The sequence below is a fragment of the Grus americana genome, chromosome 15 (genome assembly GCF_028858705.1).
Source record: "Grus americana isolate bGruAme1 chromosome 15, bGruAme1.mat, whole genome shotgun sequence".
NCBI classification, from domain to species: domain Eukaryota; kingdom Metazoa; phylum Chordata; class Aves; order Gruiformes; family Gruidae; genus Grus; species Grus americana.
Window position 1 is genome coordinate 17,175,329 of NC_072866.1, and position 23,070 is coordinate 17,198,398.

General features: G+C 42.8%; 1 protein-coding gene across 2 annotated transcripts in view; it reads right to left on the minus strand.

The window, feature by feature from the left end:
- Nucleotides 1-23,070, minus strand: part of XYLT1 (xylosyltransferase 1) — a 200,345-nt gene that overhangs the window by 144,853 nt on the left and 32,422 nt on the right. Inside the window, exon 2 of one of the 2 annotated variants that reach the window (XM_054843078.1) lies at nt 3,707-3,745. The exons of the other annotated variant lie outside the window; for it this stretch is intronic. Within the exon in view, the coding sequence (XP_054699053.1) occupies nt 3,707-3,745 (39 nt within the window). The remainder of the gene's footprint in view (nt 1-3,706; nt 3,746-23,070) is intronic. 2 annotated transcript variants of the gene reach the window in all.

Here is a 23,070-nt window from a genome sequence, read left to right on the forward strand (position 1 = left end):
GAAAGATAAGTATTCTATATTCTGGGAAGAATTGTGGGGTTTTTTTAATTATTGCCATAAGCTTAGAAGAGACGCTGGTGACCTCCAGGCAGTGGAAAACCAACGGCTTACCACGCAGACATGAGGGTGCACCCCTGCCTGCCGCAGATGTGCTCTCAGGGCAGGCACTGCAGCACACTCGTGCCAGGATAGCACTGGCAAAAGGAAACCGTGCGGCAAGTTTTGCCTCTCTCAGGCGAGGGCAGAGGTAAGAACTGCAACAGCTACACCGATTACTCAGTCCATTCCCTGCTACGCAGAGCCCCGTTCCCTCCGCCAGCTGCAATACTCCTACGTCAGTAAGCCTTAGCGGGCTCCCTAGCATCCGATCACACAACTTTTAACAGTCACAAAGCTACAGCTTTGGAAGGAGACCGATAACAATCTCTCCAACCCAAAGACGATAACAAACTCCATTGCTCCAAGGGAATGAAAAACTGGGCCAAAATTTATCTCTGGGCTAACTGCTGCTGAAGCCATTACATCTGGCTCCGGGTATTTTTTGAAATGAAGGATGGGAAGTGCAAAATGCAGAGAGCCACAATCTCGTTGATGGAGATAACTTCTGAAATCATGAGAAAAGTAGTCACAGAGTCACAGCTGTTTCAGATGTAATGTACAGCCATCTCAGCTGCTGAAAACAGCTTTCATTCTCTCTCTGTTTCCTTCATTCTCTCCAAATTACGCAGAGCTTCTCTTTACATGGTAGTGCAGACAAACACGCCCGAACCCTCCAAAAGAATCCTGACATCATGACCTTATCAAACACCTCAAGGATGCTTAGGCTTATATGGGTTTGACATTAGCACACAGTGGGACTTAGGAAATGGGAGGTTTGTTTTCAAAATATTTTTTCCAATACAATAAAGACAAGGTTTCTGGGTTTCACCCTAGAGAAGTATCATTTTGCAACACAGTGCAAATAAATTTGCCACATCTTACTCCCTTGAACACAGCCGATTAAATAGCTGCTGCACCAAGTTTACACATTCCATGAGTCACACTTGTGACACACCATTTAACATGAGAAAAGCTAAAGCACAGTTGTTTGTGAGCTATATGATCCTACTTACAAAAAAAGAACAAGGAGAACAGGAGCCATCTGACTGCATTAACCTTTTGACACACTGCCCCAGCACAGGTAGGTATAAATGAATCAGACCAATCCCCAACATACTGCTATTTGATTAACAGGAGTAGCGTGGTTTGGCAGGTCTAATTTGAACAATGTATTTTGATATGCCTCTAAAAGAGGGAGAAATGTGAGGGAATTGTACAAAAATTTTGTTTGCAGAAACCGTCTCTTGCTTGGAAAAACATCAGCCAAAAACACTTGCTTAGCTCTCAAGTAAATGCTTTCCCTCTGTTCACTTACACACAACCCAAAATATATCTTTATAGAGGAATTCAAAGAGATCTACTGAAGCTGAGCTGGTTGGAAGAGAATCCATTCTCTCTTTAGAGGATCACTTGCAGCCATACCCTTAAAATTTTCAACTGTTGTACAGCTGATTGGGAGACTAGGGAAAGGAGGAGAAATGATATGAAAAATTCATGAGAAGGCCTCCAGAACGTGGTCCCCTTTCAACACACAGCATGGGTTTGAAACGTCAACATTGCAAATGCCAACCAAGCCAGAGCCAAGACAGGAAACCAGAGGGCAGTGGATTCATCCCAAGATTGTGCAGGAAATCACCAAAGCAGAGAAGCTGCTCACTAGTCTACTCAACATGTCTCAAATTAATGCAGTGCTACTCTCTGCTCCCATCTGTCCCCCCCAAAAAAGGGAGACCCTGAAGCATGCAGGGAAACTTGTGCAAATTTAGAGATTCTTTACTAACCATATTAGTTAATATCCCATTCGAGTTGGAAAAACATTAAAGCTGCTGATCTTATTTTTCTCACAGTGCTTTTTCACTGCAAAGAAAACAAGAGAGACTTGCAGCTAAGACTGTGGTCCAGTCTCAAGTTGCTAAATTCTTAGTCTGGATATAAAACAACTTCCACTGCTCATCTGAATGCTTTTGACTGCTTCATCTAAAGATAAATATATCCCTAAAAACCAAAGTCATGCCTTGACCTTCAGCTGTGACACCCAGATTTACTTCCACCTCTCAGAGAGACACGGTCCCTTCCCTTCCCTCCTCAGCCCAGGATACCTGCCTGGTCTCAGCTCCTACATTTGAGCAGCCCCCAGCAGTCTAGAACACTTTGGGATCTATGTGCGTTGCCCATAAGACGTTGGTTTTGGCTCTCCTCATCTATTTCAAGGTCAGAAGTAAGCAGTTTTCTACAGAAAATGGATTCAGAAGTGGATGTGACTTTCAGTAACACTGAAAGAAATATCAACACATATAAGCATACACTTAATTTCTACCTTAATTATTCATTAAAGAATGCGTTTATGCCCTCCCTGACCCCAAAAATATTAAGACCCCTTGAAAGCACAGCAGCTTTTGCAGTCACCTGGCACTCCTGCTGACAGTCTTATCATGGAGATAACAGGCCGGAAGGGCGAGCAACACGCAGGTCAGGGAAGACACAAACTGGCAGGGCAGGACAAGGAAGTGGTGCTGGGGCTGAAGGCATCACCTGGCCAGGAATCTGCTGCAGCTGGCAGCTGCACCAGCTGGAGCTGGTCATCCCCCTTTCACTTCCTTCTCTGAGCATGAAATTCTCTTGCTCGTACTCACAAGCGCATTCTCCCCTACACTGACACAAACAGAAGTTCTGACACTACTTTAAGTCAATAATAAGCCTTCGTTATTACTGTATATTTCTAGTTCTACATCACGCACAGATTAGTACTTTATTAGGTACTCTGTGTTTTGATACCACTTTATAATGCCACTGCGTATAACAATCTTTGTGTGATCCTTCCTTGCCAGTTTCGACTCGCAAAGCCTTGGCTCCGAAGTGAGGTCCATAAAAAAAGATGTAGTAGGCTTGTTGAAACAAAAAACAAAACAGTCAAAAGCTTTCCCCAGAGAAAGGCCAGCAGAAGACAAAGGTAGAAATATTCACGCAGTCACTAAGGGACATGAGAAATGTGTGTTCTGAATAAACACTCATCTTCAGCATGCAAGTACTGTTACCTTTGCTGTCTCCCAAAGATCAGTGAGAATGGAAATCAATGATGCTGCCATGTTAGAAAACACAAATCAAAGCACCAGTGACTTTGTAAAATCCCTTCTGTCACTTTGACCTTCTGGTGCCAGGCATCGCCACAGATTCATTACCATTCAGTGTCACGTCTAAAGAGGAAACTGCAGTGCAACAGTATTGTCGAGTAACACGCCAGCAGCAGGGATCATAACAAAAGCTGGGAAGCTAAGTATACAAGAAGAAACGAGAATCCCATGACTGGATGCTTGCACTGCCTTGAGGACTGCATCCTCTCTTCTAACAAATACAAGCCATTTGTGCTATATAGTCCATCTGTAGCCAGGTCCCTTCCTCACCATCCACACCTACTGTTTCCTGTAAAGAGTTTGGTTCTCCTCTTGCCCAGTCGGTCACGTTGGGAGCTACCACTACTGCCGTTACAGTTGCACCTTCTCCAGGGTCACCAACACAGTTAATTATCATAAACATGGGAAACAGCAGATCAGCCTTCTTTTAGAGAATCTCTTGTAAGAAAGAAGTGGGAGTGGGGGGTGGTACTAACCTGAGTCTCCAAGCTGGTGTAGGGACTAGGAGGTTCAATCTACAAAAAGAGCAGACAGAAACAGCCATTACTCTGGAATAATGGAAAAGAAGGTGTTTTGAGCCATTATTGGTCCAAAGTAGCGATGTTGGGATTTTGGTGGGGGGAGTGTGGTGTGTGTGTGTTTGTTTTTAAGAGTGCCTCCTTTTCCAGACATCCTACCATCGCACAGAAATTACAGGATCTCTACGGTATTTGGATGACTGTAGGAAGCTGCAGTAACCAGAGTATATCAGAGACAGATTAGCTACAGAACAACTCAAGGCCACACACAGGCCCTTGCGTCTTTGATTTAATCTTCTGTTACATTTCTTTCTTAGATTACAACTGACTGATGCTCCTGTAATTTCAAGGCATTAGAACCTTTCCAGAAAGTTGATCAGGACTTGATGATGATAGGGTTGGCCATATCCTTGGCAAAGCTTTTCCTCCCAATAGCTGCAGTTATGCCATGGTTGTTCTGTTTTCCATTAAAATTTCATCCTGATGAATGTCTCTCTCCAGCTCTGCACACTGTATGTGTAAGTGCACTATGCATGTTCTGCCATCTGGCATCTTCCTTGGTGTCAAAAATCTGAACTCTTAACTTGGCTTGGCCAGAGAATTCAAACCTCATTAAAGAGCTTCTAAATACAAAAGCACAAAAATTGTCTATTTAGCCAGTTAATTAAGAGGCTAGAAAAAGATAACATCCCTACAGGAGACTCCATCATTACTGTTCTGGGATTAGCGCTCAAGAAAAATCTTTAAAGGAACATCTTTTAAAGTACAAGGGATATTTAGATCCACAGTCCTGCTGGTCCAGGTATTACTCTGCAAGGCCTCACTTTCTACAACATCCTGTTTAATTGGAAAGTCTAACAGAGTGGAACCAGGTCAATGATGCTTTTTCTTTAATCCATCCCATCTGTCAAAATTAGACAGCTTTAGTTTAGTAGAGTAAATTCTTGTCTGTCAGATTATTGGGCTCCTGAGACTAATTTTGTGTTTTGATATCTTCAGAAACTCAGGTCATTGTGATTCTCACTTTCGCTAAATCAGAGAACAGAATGAAAAAAAAAATCTGGCTTTCCTCCAAGAAAATATATATTACTCTTACTTTTAATTATGCCTATAAAGCAACTTTTGGTTTAATATTCACTGTAACTATACTAATGAAGAAACAAGCTATCAACCTAGGAAAAAAAAAAGTCAAGGAGGAAATTGGCCTCGAAACCCTTGATACATCTTTCCTCCACTCAGTACGTCATGGGCCAGACAGCACGCTGTGCCCAGCTGAAAGACCGCATCATCTCCTCTGTCACACTCCTAACTTAAACGTAACCTTTCATCAACATGTTCTAACACCAGAGTACCTCTATTATACACATGTAGTAGATATTATCTGACAACTGGCCAAATGATATCAAGACTGGAAGGAAACTGAGAAACCTCAGTGAAATCCAAATATCATGTTATCAGCTAAGCTAGAGGGGGGGAATCATCTGGAGGTGAGAGAATTGGTGAGAGGAATCTTGTCCTTGGATGGCTTTACATTTCTAAAGACGAATGATGTCAGCACTCACAGCTCTTCTCTTACAGCTTTAGCAGGGATAAACTCATCCATTTTGCAGCTGGACTCTAAGCGATGCTAGTTTGGTCACAGCATTGCCCTACGCTGTCCCACTCACATTTATATCATAGCAGGAAGATCACAATACTGGCAGGTGTGTGCGGCAGATAGAATACAAAACGTGCCTAAATAGAGCAAAATACCACTGTAACAAAGAACGGCCCAGCTGCACAGACTCCCCTTTGGGAGATCATCTGGATTTTCTCAGTCGCTGCCAATTTGATTGCACACAAAAGCTTTTTCAGCATGTACTGTTCACTTCCAAATGACATTATTTCTATAAGAGGAAGCAGCTACTGTATGTATAAAACATCCTGGAAAGATCAGGGGATTCCTGTAATAGAAAAGGCTTCAGACTATTTAAAAGCCAGACAAATTAAGTCCAATGCTTGCTGAACAGAACAGATTTCTTATGGTAATTATTAATTTCAAAAGCTTTCCTGACTAAAGAAAATTGTAAATATAAACCAGGTTTTGAATGACATTATTTCACCATGTGGAATATGGTACATCAGCATGGGCCTGTTAAACTGTGATGCTACAGTGTTTCCTGTTTATTTTCCTCCTCCTCATTTTGGCTATGGTTACTTGTATTAACTTGTACAGGAGCCATTGTGCAGAGAAACTGTACTGTAGCATTGTGGGGGGACCCGTTTCCCCCCATCATTAGGAGCACACATCATTCATACATGTGACACGGCATTCGCTTCTGAATCATCTGAGAAAAAATGAAGCTTGGCTTTTATGGTCAAAAGTAGGAAGAAACCAGTAAGTTTCTCCTTCCCCATCTCACACTTGCATTTTTTTTTTTCCCCTTTCTCCCAACAGCAGTTTACACACTACATGGCTGCCTCTCAGCACCCACTGACTGTGAACCAAAGAGGCTTTCCCGGTTTGTTTCTGCACGCCACCTTTCCCTTGCACAGAGGCTACTTCTTTCACTCAGTGCCTGGCTGCCCACTCTACTTTTCTGCTTCACTCGTGCAGTTCAGGTACCACACTCATCACAACTCTCGGAGCTGACCTGAGGGTCCCCAAAACACAACCGTGGAGAATGCATCCCAATTCTCTTTGGGCAAGGCAATAAGGAAGCTGAGGAGGGTGGAGAAGGAGGGAAGCCATAGTCAAATTCAGTTTTCAACTGCAAAAAGTAGTTTTAAAATCCAAGCTCAATGTCAGCAACTTAAAGGCTTGTCACTCTTACTGCAGGAAAAGGCACGTTCTTAAAATTATCTACCTATCACTAGTGCCAAATAAACATGTCACATTTGGGTAGATCCCACTGCCCTTCATCCTGTGCACGGCCTAATGCATGGTTATGTACGGTAACGTGCACAGGAACAGCCCACGTGTGAGGGATGAGGGTACACACTTACTTTAAGTTACAACCACTCTGCTTTGTCCAACCTGCCTGCTCTCAATTATTATTAACTGCTAACGAAAGGTCTGAGCCAGAGAGCGAAGTTATCACTCATCCACGTCTCCACACACAAATACTCAGGAACAAACAGCAAAACAACCGGCACCATTCTGAGCAAAGTTCTCCTTGCTCCGTATATGTTCCACTTAAACTCCACCGGGTCTCAGCAGCCTGCCACAGTACCACAGGAGTTGTTACAACTAAACTCCGAGGACCTCAGCAATCATCCCATCTGAAATTTCAGACTGCCATTGTTCAAGTGCTATGAATCATTAATCTCCAGTGCTTGTGATCAAATGAAATCTGTAGTGGAACTGGAGTGTAAACAGCATGACATTGCTGACACACTTATGCGTAAGGACCGATCAGGGTAAGTCTGTTTACTATTGAAAGGTGACACTGAGCACAGCAACTGTGGTCTGTGGTTTGGTTATCATGTTTTTCATAGCGGGTTAATGTCTTGCTCACATACAGGAAAGAAACAGTTTTCATAGACACTGCAACCTTCCCAAAGCAAAATTAAAGGATGGGAAGGCTGGGAGGAACTGAGGCACAGACAAATAAACTGACTATTCCAAAGTCATATGAGAAATATGAGAGAAATCCTTAAGTCACTGATTAGACCTTGACCACAAGACATGTGTCTCTCCCATACCACAAAAAAGTGTTTTTCTAGTATATTTCAAGAGACATCAGGTTTGAAGATGGTAACTGAATCTATGCCTCAATCTAATCACGCGTATTTTTGGTGACAGTCCAAGACTGACTGCAGGAAAGCAAAGCACTGTTGGCTGTGCTGGACCCGATCCTGCAGACCCACCTTCCATCTCTCCGGCCCTTCCATCACTTCTGCACTGCACACTTTTGGTTCCCACACAGCTGTATTCAGCTTTGACGAGCATGACAGGCACTTAAAAAGTTTGTTGGGTTTTGGTGGTTTTTTTTTTTTTTTTTTTTTTTTTTTTACTTGATGGGCTGATTTTCACTCAGTTTCTAGTCACTTCTCTCCATCCCTGGAGGCAGCACGGATCTGCATGTGGCTTGGCACGGGGCAGCAGCTCCCCAGAAGCAGTGCCAGTCGCAGGTGCCCTCGCCCCAGAACTGCAGCACTCGCATCGCAGCAATTTTTGCACCCACGTTTTGTGCAGCTGAGCCCTGACCCACACAGGGGAACCAAATCAACTTGAAAAGGTCTTTTTAAATTTTATTTATTTGTTATGTATCATTCTACAGATGAATCGGTTCCTTCACCCAGCTCATGACGCAAGGCAAGGAGAGCTGTGCCAGCACAGCTCAGGGGTGGCCAGCAAAGCCAGGAGGGGGAGCATATGAAGGAAGAACCAGCAGTTGGGGACAGAGCAAGGAGGTAAGTAGCAGTAACAAATGCCAGCATCACCACCAAATACTTCCTCCCATGAAACCACAGTTTCAGACAAAGACACAAAACATTCACCTAAAAGTGACATTTCACACGTCCTCTCCAACAGCTCTGCTGCCTGCAAGGCAGGACCACATAACAGCAGCTCCCTGTGTGGGCAGTGCTGTTTTTACAAATTGCAGTTGAGGGCTACAGCTATCCCAGGGCACTGCGGCTTCGTCTCTTCTGCTGACTCATTTTACGACCCAGGGGTTTGTTAGTCTGCCAGCCTGTGGTTTTCATCCTATGCTCAAATTTGGCTCAAAACCTTTCACAGAAACAAAAAACAAAACAAAACAAAACAGGATTGGAAGGGACCTCCTGGAGTGTTATTTCACCACGTTTCTGCCCATCTCTCCACTACTGAGGGGAAACATAAGTCAGGTAACCTCCCACGCATCACGAGGACAGCGGTGGCATGGGCGCCCCAGAGCAGCACCCTGGGTACCAATGCACGGAGTTTCCCTGCAGACGGAGGGTGTGCGGCATGTCCCTGCAACGAAACCCAGCATCTTATTACAGGAAGTGTTCAGTAACCTTAATTGTACCCTTAGATAAGTCACATTAACAGCCGCCTCTACACCACCAGCTAGCTTACACATGCTGACTTATTTGGGGAAGAGACGCTTCCTGGCAGTGCCAGTACCACTAGCATGGACGGGAGCTGCTGGGCAGGGGTACAGGCAATCCTAAAGTCACGCAGCTCACATCCCCTGTGTGCAAGGCACAGGGGTCATGGCAGCAATATCTCCAACGCGCTTAGGCGCTTTCTAAGGGGCTTGCGCAACAGTATGTCATTTAAATATCGAGAAAACAAAACCCGAAAATGCTCTTGCAGATCTGCTTTTTATCACGATGCCCACCATCACACGTTTGCGAGCACTGACTCGAGGGGAAGGGTAGGAAGGGTGAGCATTACCAGGGTGGTCTATGCGACACTAGCCTGATTTTTTTTTTTTTTGGTCTTAGCATCACTTCACAGGCTCCATAAGAGTGTTTGCATAAAGAAGAAAAGATGGGAAGAACTCACTAGTACTAATGTACCCAGAGCCTCAGTGTAACTGCTCTGCAAAGGATCCTTTCAAGCAAATACACCAGCTCCATAAAAATCTCAGCTTGTCATCACAGGCCACATAAATCATAATTTTATTATTTCTGCTGGACATCTTAACACACATCCAGGAGGCTCTTGTACACAGGTGTAAAAGCTATTATTTGACTTCTTTTTTTTCCTCCTCAAAGGCAGCTAGGAGAAAGGAAAAAGACTACAGAGAATGTTTCCTACTACACATTAAGAACAATTATTCAATAAAAGACTGATCTTGAAATGTCAAGACTGGAAATTAGCACATTTGCACCATTTCCCTCCCCACACTAACATTGTTGGAATGAATAGTGGTTCTCAGGAAGAAATTACTGTGTTATCAATATACCAATCTTTCCACCACTTACTATAGCTGCAATGGTCTGGAAACAAACGCTTAGTGAAGACTGGATTTCAGCCTGTGCAGCAGGCTCTAGGCAAGCAGTGGCTGAAGCCAAGCCTGAAGCGTGAACAACTTCCCGTTACACCAACTAATGGTGCAGAAAAGGGGCAGCCGACTCATCTGCTCTGCAAGCCACATACCCGAATTTTCATATGACGAAGAGCCGCAGACACTTACAATGTCCTTTGAAGAGACAGAAGGGAGCAGAGGGGAGATGAAGCACGCAAGCAATGACAACAGCTGCCGAGGAGCAGAAACACTGAAGGATGTAGTCAGCACGAAGCAACCCCCTGGGACAACCAGTAGGTCCAGGCTGCGCCCTGCCTGCTGGCTCCCTTCCTCCAGCAGCAGGGTCTCGTGTCACCCAGTGACAGCACAGCCCCATTGCGGGTCACGCAGTGCTGGGGCAGGATGGCAGCTGCTTCTCGCTGCCTGACAGCCACCACCCGCTACGTCTGGTACAGACCTGAGCTCAGGTCTCAGCCCTGCAATCAGTCCCGTACGTGCACCGACAGACACCGAAGCCCCAGGAGAGGGGAGAACTCCTGCAGCAAAGCCAGCGCGAGGAAGATGCAGACGCCTTCCAGGGGCTCCTCGCTGAGCTAGTGCCAGTGACACGATGTGGCCATAATGGAGGTAGAGCAACCCCAGCCAAACGTGATGGGTGGTCCTGCAGCTCCTGCAAGCTCTCAGGATGCTGGAACGTGCAGAGGCTGCTCCAAACCACTGAGTTGCAATTAGTGCGCTCACTGCTAATAGCCTCATTGGTACACAGCTTAACGAACCTGTTCTTCAGTAGCAACATCAGCCCACGTGGCCACTGCCGGCCCTTAATTTTGACAAATGAGGTGTTTGTGTGGCCAAATTGGAGAACTGATTCTAACTAAAACCAAACCATTGGGGGGAAATACATTTAAGCAAGATCGTTTCCTCATCTAGTTTACTGAGAAACTGCAAAGACTGGGAGGGCTGCTCAAGCCTAGACATCCACTAAAATTTAAGACACGGAATCTCATGATCAGGTCCATGAAAGTACTATCTTGGTCAACTCCCTTAAGTACACAATACAGACGCTTAATTTGGATTCTTACTCTGCATGCTTTGGGCTATTCTCACTGTCCTCAGCTGTAGCATACCAAGGACAGAGTCCCAGGTAGAAAAATAATAGGAAGAAACAAGAACAAGAATATAAATACATTGAAACCACTTGTTATTCTTTAGAAGGAGAGGATATTGATCAAGTAAGGCTGGAGTGCAGGCGGGAAGAAACAAACTGTAGAAAAATACCTACTAAAAGGGGAAAGCAGCACATGCAGCAAAACCATGGAGAAAAAGAACTCTGCAAAGATACCATTTGCAATACAAAAATTCAAGACAAAATAGCAAAATCTGAGATTGAGACCCCGAATGCTTACAGCTTTCCTCCCCGCTGCCCTTCCAAGTGCATTGAGGGTTCTGTCGGGATTACAATAACCCAGGTTACAGGGAGTAAAAATAGCACACTGGTGAATAACTTTATCAACACATACTTGAGTGTGGCAAAGGCTTACCACCCTCTGCCACACCAGGACAGCTCTTCCATGTGAAAGAAAGGGCATTAGAAAGCATTCGGCTATTAAGCCTGTGATAATGCATTAGGAATGTGAAGAGGCCTGAGCCACCAGGTTGTTGCTACTCAGCCACAGAGCAGCTGCAGGAAAGGGCAGTACTTTTGTATTTTCTTAACTTGAAACAAGTCAGCAGGACTTGAGACTTAACAGAGACAGCAGTTCACAGCTACTTAGTCCTTGGCTAGCTTGCTATAGTTTGGTGAAGATTACCCGCTCCGTGCTGAGGTACATACCAACTGGTAGAACATAACATTCTGGTCAAAACTCTGGTCTGATGCCTCTGCACACCGACTCTCAATATTTCACTGCCAGAAACAACTGCAGTCTCTTTCATAGCCAATGGCTTTGGTAAAAGTTGCTCTAACTCTTGGATAGTAAATTAAATCTGTGTAGCTCCTTCAAAGCCAAAAAGCTGAGGGACTGACCACGACTTGAGCATGGCATATGTGTCTTCTGTCAAATGAACAATCACATGCTTATCCAGTAGTTGAAGGGCGGCTCAGTTAAATCTAAGACCTGCTGGTTCCCTGCTTTTCCACAAAAATAAAAAACGGTTTTCTTGTCTGCAGGAGCTCTACAGAAGACTACAGTCATTTACAGAACCTGAACTGCGGCAAGACGTACTATTCCTTACTCCGCAGTAATAGTCAGTGCCCAGAAATAGCCCAGAACTCTCAAATGCCTCCATAAAAACCATTACCCAAAATAAATCCATATCATCTTACCCAAACACTTAAGCCACAGACCGAATCTGCAGTCTGTTAAATCCTGAAATTCCAGTTACAAATGAAGCTGCTGCTATCCCCATCTTCGGTGTCTTTTAGCACCTGAAAAATATCTGCAGCTGCCAGCCCAGCACAGACCCCTGACCTCAAGCCAGGGCCAGCTACAGCAGTACGCAGGTAGCAGTAGGGAGCTTTCCCAGATGTCCATAAAATACATCTGGCCACAGAGATACTGCTGCCCAAGTACTGCTTTGACACTTTGAATATGTTAGCTACCCAGGCCAGACACGCTGTCTCAGAGGTATGAGCTGAAAGACAGTTAATGTTTTAACTTATTAACTCTGGGCAGGCTTATCTTTGAGCCTTGACACTTTAATACAGTATAGCTGCTCCAACAGCACCTTTTTGAATCTGTGCTTAAGAATGATACCTCTGATCAATTCAGAGCAAGGGTCAACTGTCAGGCTTTCTTTAATAATTTATTAAGAACTGGCAGGAGCAGTGGCTTCGCTGTGCTGTTCAGTTGTCCTAACAAACTGGACAGTTTGTTTCAGGCAGCAAACAAAATACAGCATGAAACTCAATGCATAAAAAGACTAGGAATATTAATCTAACAGATCAATATAACCGGGTTGTTTAGAGATGGCAAAGTGTACCCGATGATACTATAAGAAAAACATTTCTCCTGCCATGGCCCAGCTGATCTCCGAAAGCCCCACAGCTCCTTGCTGCTGTGAAAGGCGGTTTCATGCCCACTTCTCCAGCAGATGCTGCCACGGAAGCCCCGAGAGAGCAGCCCAGGAGGTACAGCCTGGGTATGGTTTCCAGTATAATTAGACTCAGGCACATGGATGGGGGTTATTTGTAGTTCTAGTGATGGAAAGGCAAAAAAAAATATACACGTCCTTATGAACATTTTCACAACTTTTATAGAGCAAGAGGAGTCTATATTTACAGAGTAACCAAGTGTTATAAAAAGCTACATAAAAAAAGCACATGGAGGGAGACACAGATTCAGTTCAGTGTATAAGCATAGCATTTAAAGGAAAAAAGAACTGTCCTGGCTGACAACCGCTCCAGTCGTCATTTATGAGAACAATCCCAAACCGCTCTGCTTGAGTATTATCTGAAACAGGACACAGTGCAGCAGATCAGCAGGAAGACTGTGACTGAATTCAAAGAGCGGGCTCATTTAAAGTTTCCAGACAAATATGTTACCAGAAGAAAATTAAAGCCTGCACTAAGGAACATGTTCAAAACTGAAATGAACAGCCGAAGAGGACAGACTTCAGGCACGACAAGCTTCAAAGCTGAGTCAGGGACTGCTACGGTGTGAACAGAAGTCAGCCAGTCAGCAGAAGACTTAGATGTTTCACTTGTAGCTATCACAGGTAATCGAGCTGGAAATCCGTATCAGAGCTGGAAATCCATATCAAAGCACTTGGAAAAAGAGCGAGCTACGGTGCTAGCCCAGCTTAAGTGGTGTCTGCATAATCCCAATAACAACAACAAACCAAAGAAAGCACGTTTTCACCAGATTTTGCCCTGGATAGAGGAAAAAGACATCCACGTAACCCCTAGTCTCAAAGCAGGGTAAAGCTCAGCTATTTTAACACTGTAAGCACTAGGTTCAGCTCTTCACCATCTTGCACCCTCCTGCAATCCCTCAGGGCCTGCCTGGCACAGAGCCTGGGTTGTGCCCCGAGCGTTTCCATCCTGCTATTCTCATGTGCGGGATTTTTCAAAAGAATAAACTGAGGACAGCAAGTGGCTGGGAACACAGCCGTAGGTCTTTTGGAAGGGAAAGGGAAAAGAAAACAAAAAGACAAGGGGAAGTCAGCTTCATTAAGAAAATCCAGCTAAAAATCTTGAGGGTAATAGAATGAGAAGCAGCCTGTATAGCTTTATACAGAATAAAGCCTGCCAGACAAATTTAATTGCTTTATTTGTTCTTTGATAGAGTTACAGACAGAGTGGATTAAAGGAACACAGCGGAGGTCATATTTTTTGGATTTTAGGACAGCATCTGATACTGTGTCTCACAAAATCCTAATTGAAAAATTAATTCAAAAAGACTTGGGAAGGACCAGTGCACAGCACTGGAATTGAAAACTGGCTGCAGGACTGTAAACAAATGATAATGATAAATGGCACTGTATTGAGCTGAGGGGAGGTCGTATTGAACAAATTCATTAGTGACCTGGAACAAGGATTAAAGAGCACGCTAACGAAATCTGAAGATTGCATTAAAGCCAGATTGCGTCTGATGGATGCCAGCCTGCCGTAAGGTGAAGAGGACAGGTCCAGCATCAGGATCCTGCCCCAGATCCCTGGCAGGCAGATCAGACACGCTCTGGCCACGGCCGCCCGTCATCCATCCCCCCTGCCCCCTCACACAGACCCACGCACTGTACGTCTCCTCCCCACCACTGGGCACCCTGTCAATAAACATCACTTTCTATGTTTCCTGAGAGTCAAATGAGATGACGGGAGGAAGGCTGAGCCCTCCCTTCAGGCACAGCCAGAAAACAAGCCATCCCACCACTACAGATAGCACAACACCCTAAATCCTACCAAGATTTGTTTTCCCATTTCCCTGGTATAGTTTAAGAAACTGAGGGTTTATGGAATAATGGTGCTGAGAAATCAATTTAGGACCAGACACTTCCTCTGCATGAACTAACTACATTCCAATCTTTAAGAGAGGAGAGAAAAAAAAAAAAAAACACCACAAAAATAAACAAGCAAACAAGCAACCCAAAAACCCACCACAAAAAACCAAAACTGGGTCCTCCCGGGAAATTTTTGAACACAGAATTTGGTAATGCTGATCTTTAAAGGATGAAATAGGTAAATAATTTTAAGTACAGCTGTTGATTTTCAGACTTTGGAAGTACTGAGGTTTAGCACTAGGCTTTAAGTTTAATCAATATGCTACAGGAAAAGATAAGGAATATGCACAGGTAGAACAGCAGTTTTGGCTCCCTTCTGCAGTTTTCATGCCAGAACTAAAACATATTTTTCCCAAATAACAGAGCCTATCCATCATTTTTATTATCAGCCTGGATGCAGATCCAAGTTTCATCACTTGGTAAGTTGGAAAAAACTCTCACTAGCATCTGTGTGTGCAGGGAGCCCATAAGAACACCTCATTAACTCATTAAAGAGGATTCTCACAGAGATTAGCTTAGTCAATCCTTCATTTAGCTACCAATCCATTCATGTGATGCCATTAAGCCCCTCATAAACAGCCAAGTACTTAATAATAATACACTGTAGGAGTTTGGTTTGTATCACTATACTAGTATACAGCACATTGGTATCACTATACTGGTATACACTGCTATTGCATTTATGCTGCATCAGTGTGAAAATTACTACAGCCCCAAATGATCATTTATTATCAACATACGTGAAACATGCCCACAAAATCAACTGAGCAGCTGAAGCCAACATGGCTGTACTAAAATGGGACACATGGTTTGTTAATGCCCAATTCCAATGATTTTAAAGCAGTCTTGATCAAGCCTTGCTCAACATCACACATTTAAATAGTATGGCAAGAAACAGGCAGTCAAATGGTTGCATAATACCCAGTGCAAAGCAACTTCACTGCTGCTCACTGTCTGCACAGGGAAGCAGTCAGCAAGGAACCTCTCATCCCCATCATGAATTTCCAGTTCTCCTTCTTTCCCCCCCTTTCTTCTGTCAGACCATCTGCAATCTATTTTCTGTAAGCCGCCTCTTCATAAACAGCGCAGCTGCCTCTGCCAGGAGAAACTCCCTCTCTCTTCTGGAACAGGTTTCCAGCACTGCTTTGGCTCACTAAGTTGTGACGATGGGAGAAAGGTGAAGTCTGCCACTTCAGCATATCAACACAGGTATTCTGTGTTGGTAAACAGCAATTGTCGTCAAGACACGGGATAGCCCTGCAGCAGCTCCATTTTGCACTGGCCTGCAGATGCCATGGTGATGGCTGCTCATGTAAGAACACGAATACAGAGTCTCACAATTCCTGCCAAAGCATCTCCATTCACCGCGCTGCAGACAGTACTGCTTCCACATGTGTAGGTGTCAGAGACTCAGCCAATCTCAATTCTTAACTTTAATACAGATGCATGATTTTATTTTCAAGCTGAATAATTCAAAGAACATTAATTCAGTCCCACCTGCTTAAATGAACCAGATTTTTAAGACCCTGATTAGCTTGTATGTCCATAGTGCCCTTTTATGCAGAGCCACAGGCAGGGTTCAGACCTTCAAAAACATCTTAATGCTCTTGTTAAAAAGGCTCCAAAACTCTTCATTGCAACTCAGTACCATCCCACTAAGCCTGTGAACTGTTCAGCTCAGACCTAACCACTGCTGTTACTAACTGCACAGAGAACATCCCCATCCGATCCACTCTGGAAAACATAAAATAACCTCTTTTACTAGAGGATAAACATGGCAGCTTGTTGGACATGCAGGAGAGGAGAACCCACTGCCCTCAGCTGAGCTGCTTGGTCCCGGGCAGTCGCCTGGAACTGAAGCTGTGCAGTAAGTAGCTTTCCATATTTCAGGAAGTCAGACAAAAGATGGTATTAACGGCACTTGGGTCTGGAGGGGGGAAATCCTTGAATGTAAAGTTTCAAGTGACTGCACATTGATGAAGTGGAGTAAACAGCAAGAAAGAGTTGCCCACAGTAAAGGATTTTGTGAAAGGGAGCTCCACAGCTTGATAATATCACAAGCACCCTAGGAATCTGGGGAATGAGACCAGAGAAACTGTGGGGAGACTGAAGTTAAAAACTGCACACTGCATGGTCCATTTTCCTGGTAATTCCTTTTATTCATTGCTATAATCAACTTGACATGCAAAGCTGTTCCAAATTTACTGACAGCTTTTCAGCTGACATCTAGTTCTCAAGGTATTTTTTTTAAAAACTTAAATAGCTAATTATTCATCGCCTTAAACCAGGATATATAACAATGTCAGGAAATCATCTGTTCAAGTTATATCAAAAAGCCTTTTGGGATTAGTTCATCTCTTTTGTATGCTGCAGAAAACACTCACTTGTAAACAATTAAATCATCATTTGAAATCTGTCTACACTTTTAGCATCTCTGAATGCAGCCTGAAAAACCATATAAACAAGTACGTTATTGTTGCATCCAGGATCCAGTGCTGAAAGGCCTTCCTCCACAATACCTTGTTTGGGGGAGGCTGAAGGCTGAATTTATGGGCTAATGCAGGCTCTCTGTAAATCCCGTAGAAGCATATCTAAATAAATGTAACATCTGCTTAAACAGATCAGAGCTACAATATTCCCAGGTTATGCTGAGAGTAGAGGACATGCCATGAGGATATCAACCTATTTTGACATACAGGCATATTACCTCCATGTAACATAGAACATGGCTGATACAAAAACAGGCATTTGATTTAGCCGTAAGGGCTCAGCCTTTGGCCTGAAACTGCAATAATGAAACCTCCTAGAGACCTCCTTTAAGATGCACATGTTACATGCATGTTACAAGAGACAGGCGAACATCGCTGGAGCAGAAGCATTTAAAAGTGGCTTTGGATTTCTATTTGAAATTGAGCCTAGTTCTCTTTGGTCTCCTACTGACTTGACTGCATTTTTAAGGGCTGTACCTTTGTGGAATGATACAAAACCAATGTAAGCAGAACACCCCATAGGAAAAAGCTCCTTTACAAGTCTGTCTTGGGCTGAGCGCTTTAGCAGTAGGTTACGGAGCCTGGAGAGCGCACGTTAGCACACACCATTAGAACTGTGCAGCATGAGGGCTAACAGTTTCCCATAATCACCTCTGAAAGTGAACAGTAGTATTCCACTACTCATAGCATTTCTCAATTTTGAAAATTTGCTTGTGCAAATACATACCTTAACAAATACACTGGTCTCCCAAGGTTTTTGTTGTAGAGTTATACCTATGTTCAAGAATTTGACTCTATTCTTCTCCGAATGAAAAATCTGTACAATCTTGAAATGAAAGGCCAACTTAGTGTTACCACTTCACCACTAATTGTATGATTTCATGGCTTTAGTAGCTTGATAAACATTTTGGCTAATTCATCTTAATCACTGCGGCCATATCCTTTTTATGATATAATTGCTGACCCAGTAAAGAAAAACACAATAAAACCAAACCAAAACAAATTCCATCATCTTCCTTATGGAACGAAAGGCAAGTAGGTCTTTGTGGAACTACGACTTCCTTTCAATTTATGGAAGAAAACCCATGGCATTCATAACAGCACACAGATGGAGGGGATGCAGACAGCACATCATTGTTTCAGAAAGGAACTCCTTCATAGCCGAGAAATCCGCTGAGATGGTATCGCTGAGCAGTAAGGCACAGAGCCCTCACTTCTCTGGCGCTCAGTGTGCCTTTTGGGCACAAACATGCGCCCTGTGCGCTTTCTGCCAGCAAGTCAGCGCCGATACCTGGGACAGTGAGTTACTACGGCGGAAATGAAAAATATAACAGTACAGCAAGAATGACTTACACAAATTTCAACAGTGTTTCCCGACAACCCGAGTCCCCATCTTAGCCGCACAGAAAACCTCAGACTAGAACTAAAGGCAGGATGGATGAAGCCAGTTCATCCCAAGCTCCCAGAGGACAGAATTTCATAGACTGATACTCCACATACTCCACACCGAGCATTATTTTTAACGGGAGAAGAGGCTAATACACAAGCATGCTGTTCTCTCCGACACATCAAGGGAAAAGAAATAACTGACTGTGCTACCTGGACTGCCATCCTTCTGGACAAAACACCAAGAAAAAAAGCAAACTCTCATATTTTGTTTCCTTGAAGCAGGAAATCATCGCATAAGGCTATCAAAGAAGCTTTCTGCTGACACTCAGCTGTATTTGAGCACCTTCCACAGAACAAGCAAGCAAGTGCAAATTTCCCAGTGGGCTTCATGCTGTGTGTCTAGCATTTCTCCCTTCTCTGGGCTGATTTTCATTGTCATTGGGGTTATTCCTATAATTTGATTTTTGTTTTTGAAAGGCTAGGAACTACCAGAAAGTAAGGATTGAAAGGACTAGGTGAGTTATGATTACAGTGAGTCCTGTCTCAGGGGTTGCTCTATACCTACATACACAACAATTTATTCTCGGCTATCATGCGAAATTTTCACTGTCCAAGCACTACACATAGCTGTTGTGGGATGCTCACAGAGAAAAATGTGGGGTTTGTTTGTTTTATTTTGTTTCTTGGTTGTTGTGGGGTGTTTGGTGGTTTGTTTTTTTTTTTTACTATCCTGGGAACCATGAATTGCCTTTAAAACACAACTGAAGCTGATTGGGAGGAGTCTGAACACAAGCCTGACATCTTCCTGGCAGCCTGGATCAGGGGAAAGTTATCACTTTTTTATTTAAAAAAAAAAAAAAACAAACAAACAAAAAAGCTGAGGGGTGTGTACTTCAGTTCCTGACATGATACATTAAAGTAAACCAACATGGAAACTGTAAACTAATGGGATGTTGCAGGCAGGTTCTCACCCAAACATAAAGAAAAGTTTCCTGCTTGCTGGAACAAACCCAGCACTTTTGGAGATGAGTGCAGAATGATTAACCAGGCTTAAAAAAAATTTTTAAAAAATTGCAACACATACAATATCTCTTTTCTTGAAGATACCATCACTGATCTAAAGCATAAACAAACACTGTTGCTCTGTCAGAGGCAGATAATTTACTGAACATTACATTGCTAATGGCAATATTATCCAAGAAGCGAGTGTTTCAGAAAAAAATAATAAAAATCAAAGGAAGGTGTTTCTCATTCTAACTATTCTGCAACTGACAGGTGACTGCCAGGCTGCAGATAGGAAATTAAGTTTTATCTAAGAGGAAACATACCTCAACTCATTCTGTTGGCAGCTTCCGTGAGCAACAGTTCCTTTAAGTAAAGGCAATATATATCAAACACCTCTCAAACTACAAATCACAAGATTCCTGTATTTGAAGAAATGATGCAGTTTTTCAACACTGTCTTGCACCTAGAATAATTATATTTTTACAGAGATAACAAAAAAGTTTTTTCTACTGAATGACTTAAAATACAAAATTTCCACAGCAAAATCTGTCAATCAAATCTAGGGTGTTCAGTTCTAAGACAATGGATTTTTTTATTTTGAAGAGACTACAGAGACACTTTTTTTTTAAAAAAGAAACCAGTTAATGTATTCTTACTATTTTGATTGAAAAGAAGCTGAAAATTTCAGTAGAAATAAACCATAAGTCTACTTTAATATCAGCTAACACTGCTCATGCCAGATCAGCCAAGAATTTGACTGCTGAGTTGCGTATGTTTTTAATTTAGACAAAAAAAAAAAAAAGCCAGTCACCAGATCTGACTTTTGGGGGTGTGCGTGTATTTGTGAAGAAAGGATCATCAGAATAGCAGTCATTGGGGTTTTTTTAAACAGATGTCTTTGAAAGCAACCAAACACATACTCTGAATTTATTCATTCCTTAATGACCAGGAGAAAAGCTGTCCCGGGCACCTGAAGTGGAGCTCATTCCATTTGAAATCGGGGCTTCCTCAGTAAGCAAGAAGTACCATTGTGCTAACCTAAGCAGAAATGTAATTAATGCACAGCCCTTTAGAGCTGTTTTAATGGACTGAAGGTTAAGAAACTCCATGACCTTCCTTAACATGTGGTAAGCAGGATCTTTAAATAGTAATTCACAAGCCTTATCCTCAAGTTCAGCTAAAATAGACAACTCGTTTCCGAAAAAGGAAGCAAGGAAATGAGCCTCTGAGTTTTTGATTGCTAGCTGAGGAAAAGTAATATATAAAACCCTGAAAAAAGAGGAGTTACAGTGTTAAAGTAAGATTACTCCAAGTGCTGTAATTAAGAGTTAAAACCTGCAGATAGACCTCAGGAGGACAGAAGCAGAGGCCAGGGTGGTCTGGCTCATATTAATCCTGGCCACTGTTTTCTGGTAGTAATGAAAGATCCACAGTTGGATTTAATGATGGGAGATGGAAAGGGCATGTATGTGTGCATACTGAGAAATCACCGAATTACTCCCATGCCATAAACAAATAGGTGTTGCAGCGGTTTACAAGGGGCATAAGTCCTTTTCTCACTGTTCATTCACCCATAGCAGGCAGCTCGTTTGTGAAAGAGGGAGATTTCAAAGCAAAGTACATATAAACTGTTGTACATTGGAAATGGGGGCAAAAAAGTGTGAATTCATGACATGAAAGTCAAAAGAAAAAAAAAGGAAAAAAGAAATGGAAAACACTCCCACATGATGCTGGAAAATTCTGTTAGGATATGAAGTATAGCCCTTTTTGTTTGCAGGCTGGGACACATACATGCTAAATCTACTAATGCAAAACATGATCTATGGAAGAGTCAAACTGAGTCATTAAACCTGACAAAAAAAACACATTTGAGTGGAGTGCTGGACATTACAGTCTATAAACTCTGTACTATAGTTTATAACACTGATTTATCATCAAATATTTTGGTTGAAGCTAGTGTGAGCAGATGTAATTCTACTCCGACAATAGAGTTGCTCCATTTTATATCTGGATTTAATGTGTGGTTCTCTCAGATGCTGTTAGAAAATGTAAAGTACCTCTATTCTCCAATTTCTACACTTTTTCTAAAACAGACACTGCAGTTGTAAGATCTCTTAAGTTAATCATTTCCATTAATCCATTAACACCTGCCAGTAATTTGATTGTGGGTTCCTATCTAAGCTGATAATGTAAGTTATTATAGAACTCACAAAGTTTTACTTGCCAATTACAGCAGAGATCTGCACATAACTGGGCAGGATGAGAAAACATCACTGATGAGGAGGAAAAATTACCATAAAGTAAGGTTTGAAACGTGTAATTAATGAGTACTTCACTGAAATGTGCTTCAGCAAGAGTGGGGGGAGAAAGGCATGGCAGAAGAAAGGAAGCATTATTCTTCCTGACCACTCGAACGCATACACTCAAACGCTAATGTACTGTGGCACTACTCCCAGTAAGCCCAAAATGCCTCTTTACGATTAGGAAGTTCCAATTCTTTGTTCCATCTATATCCACAGGTATGGAAGTCTCCATCTCAGAGCGTTACTCTGTAGTAACTGAGCATTCAAGGTGTCTGCACCCTTTCTACCTGGAGATATACTGAGATGCTTTTCTAACCAATGCTCTCACAAAACTTCCAATGGACAGGATTATTTTCCTTCCTATTCTGCATCACAATAGCTTCGAAAACCTTTCTCTGAATTCACCAGAACAGGTCCTTTGACTTCAAAAACTCTGTTAAGGCAGTAAGAAAGACTTGAGCTTGATTTCTGATGAAAAAAATAAACATGCAGTTTTAACAGAAAGCTCACCTACTCAGGAACCAAAAAAGGGTGTTTTGTAAAATGCTTAACACATTTATAAATACCTTTAACTACTCAGCAACTTTGCTTTTAGCATTAACTTCTCCAAAATCCACTTTCTTACTGCAAAGAATGTAGGAGCAATTAGGATGCTCTTTCCTTTCACATGTACATCCTGGGATGAAAACAATGCCATATAAATCAGACTTCTACTGAACAGGGAGATTATTATATCACTTTACAGCCATCTATTACAAACTAATTTCTTCCAATTTAAAGCCAAGTATGCCAGCTGATGGAGTCTAAGGAGAAAAAAAAGGTATCAGGCAATGAATAAACTCTAATGGCAATTCTGCTCACTGCTGCACAGGTCTTGAAGACAAAGCAAATGCTTTCCTCCTGCACAATCAGTCCTTTTAATGGCAAGGCAGAGATCGCTCAGAATGCAAACACTCGCTGTGCCGGCATCCTATAACATTTGGCACCAGAGCTCTAACTTTGTTATTTCCCTGAGGAGCAACAATTTTCTTTGTGCAACAGCAAAGCAGTGTGTCTTTCCAAACCCACCTTACAGCCAAGTTTTACACTTTGGTGAAAGAAGCCCATTGAGCGTGCCTGCCAGCGTGCAGACCACGCTCAGGCAGCGTCCCAGGGAAGCAGGGGCAGAGAGAGAGGGCTCCTTGTCAAACTGCACT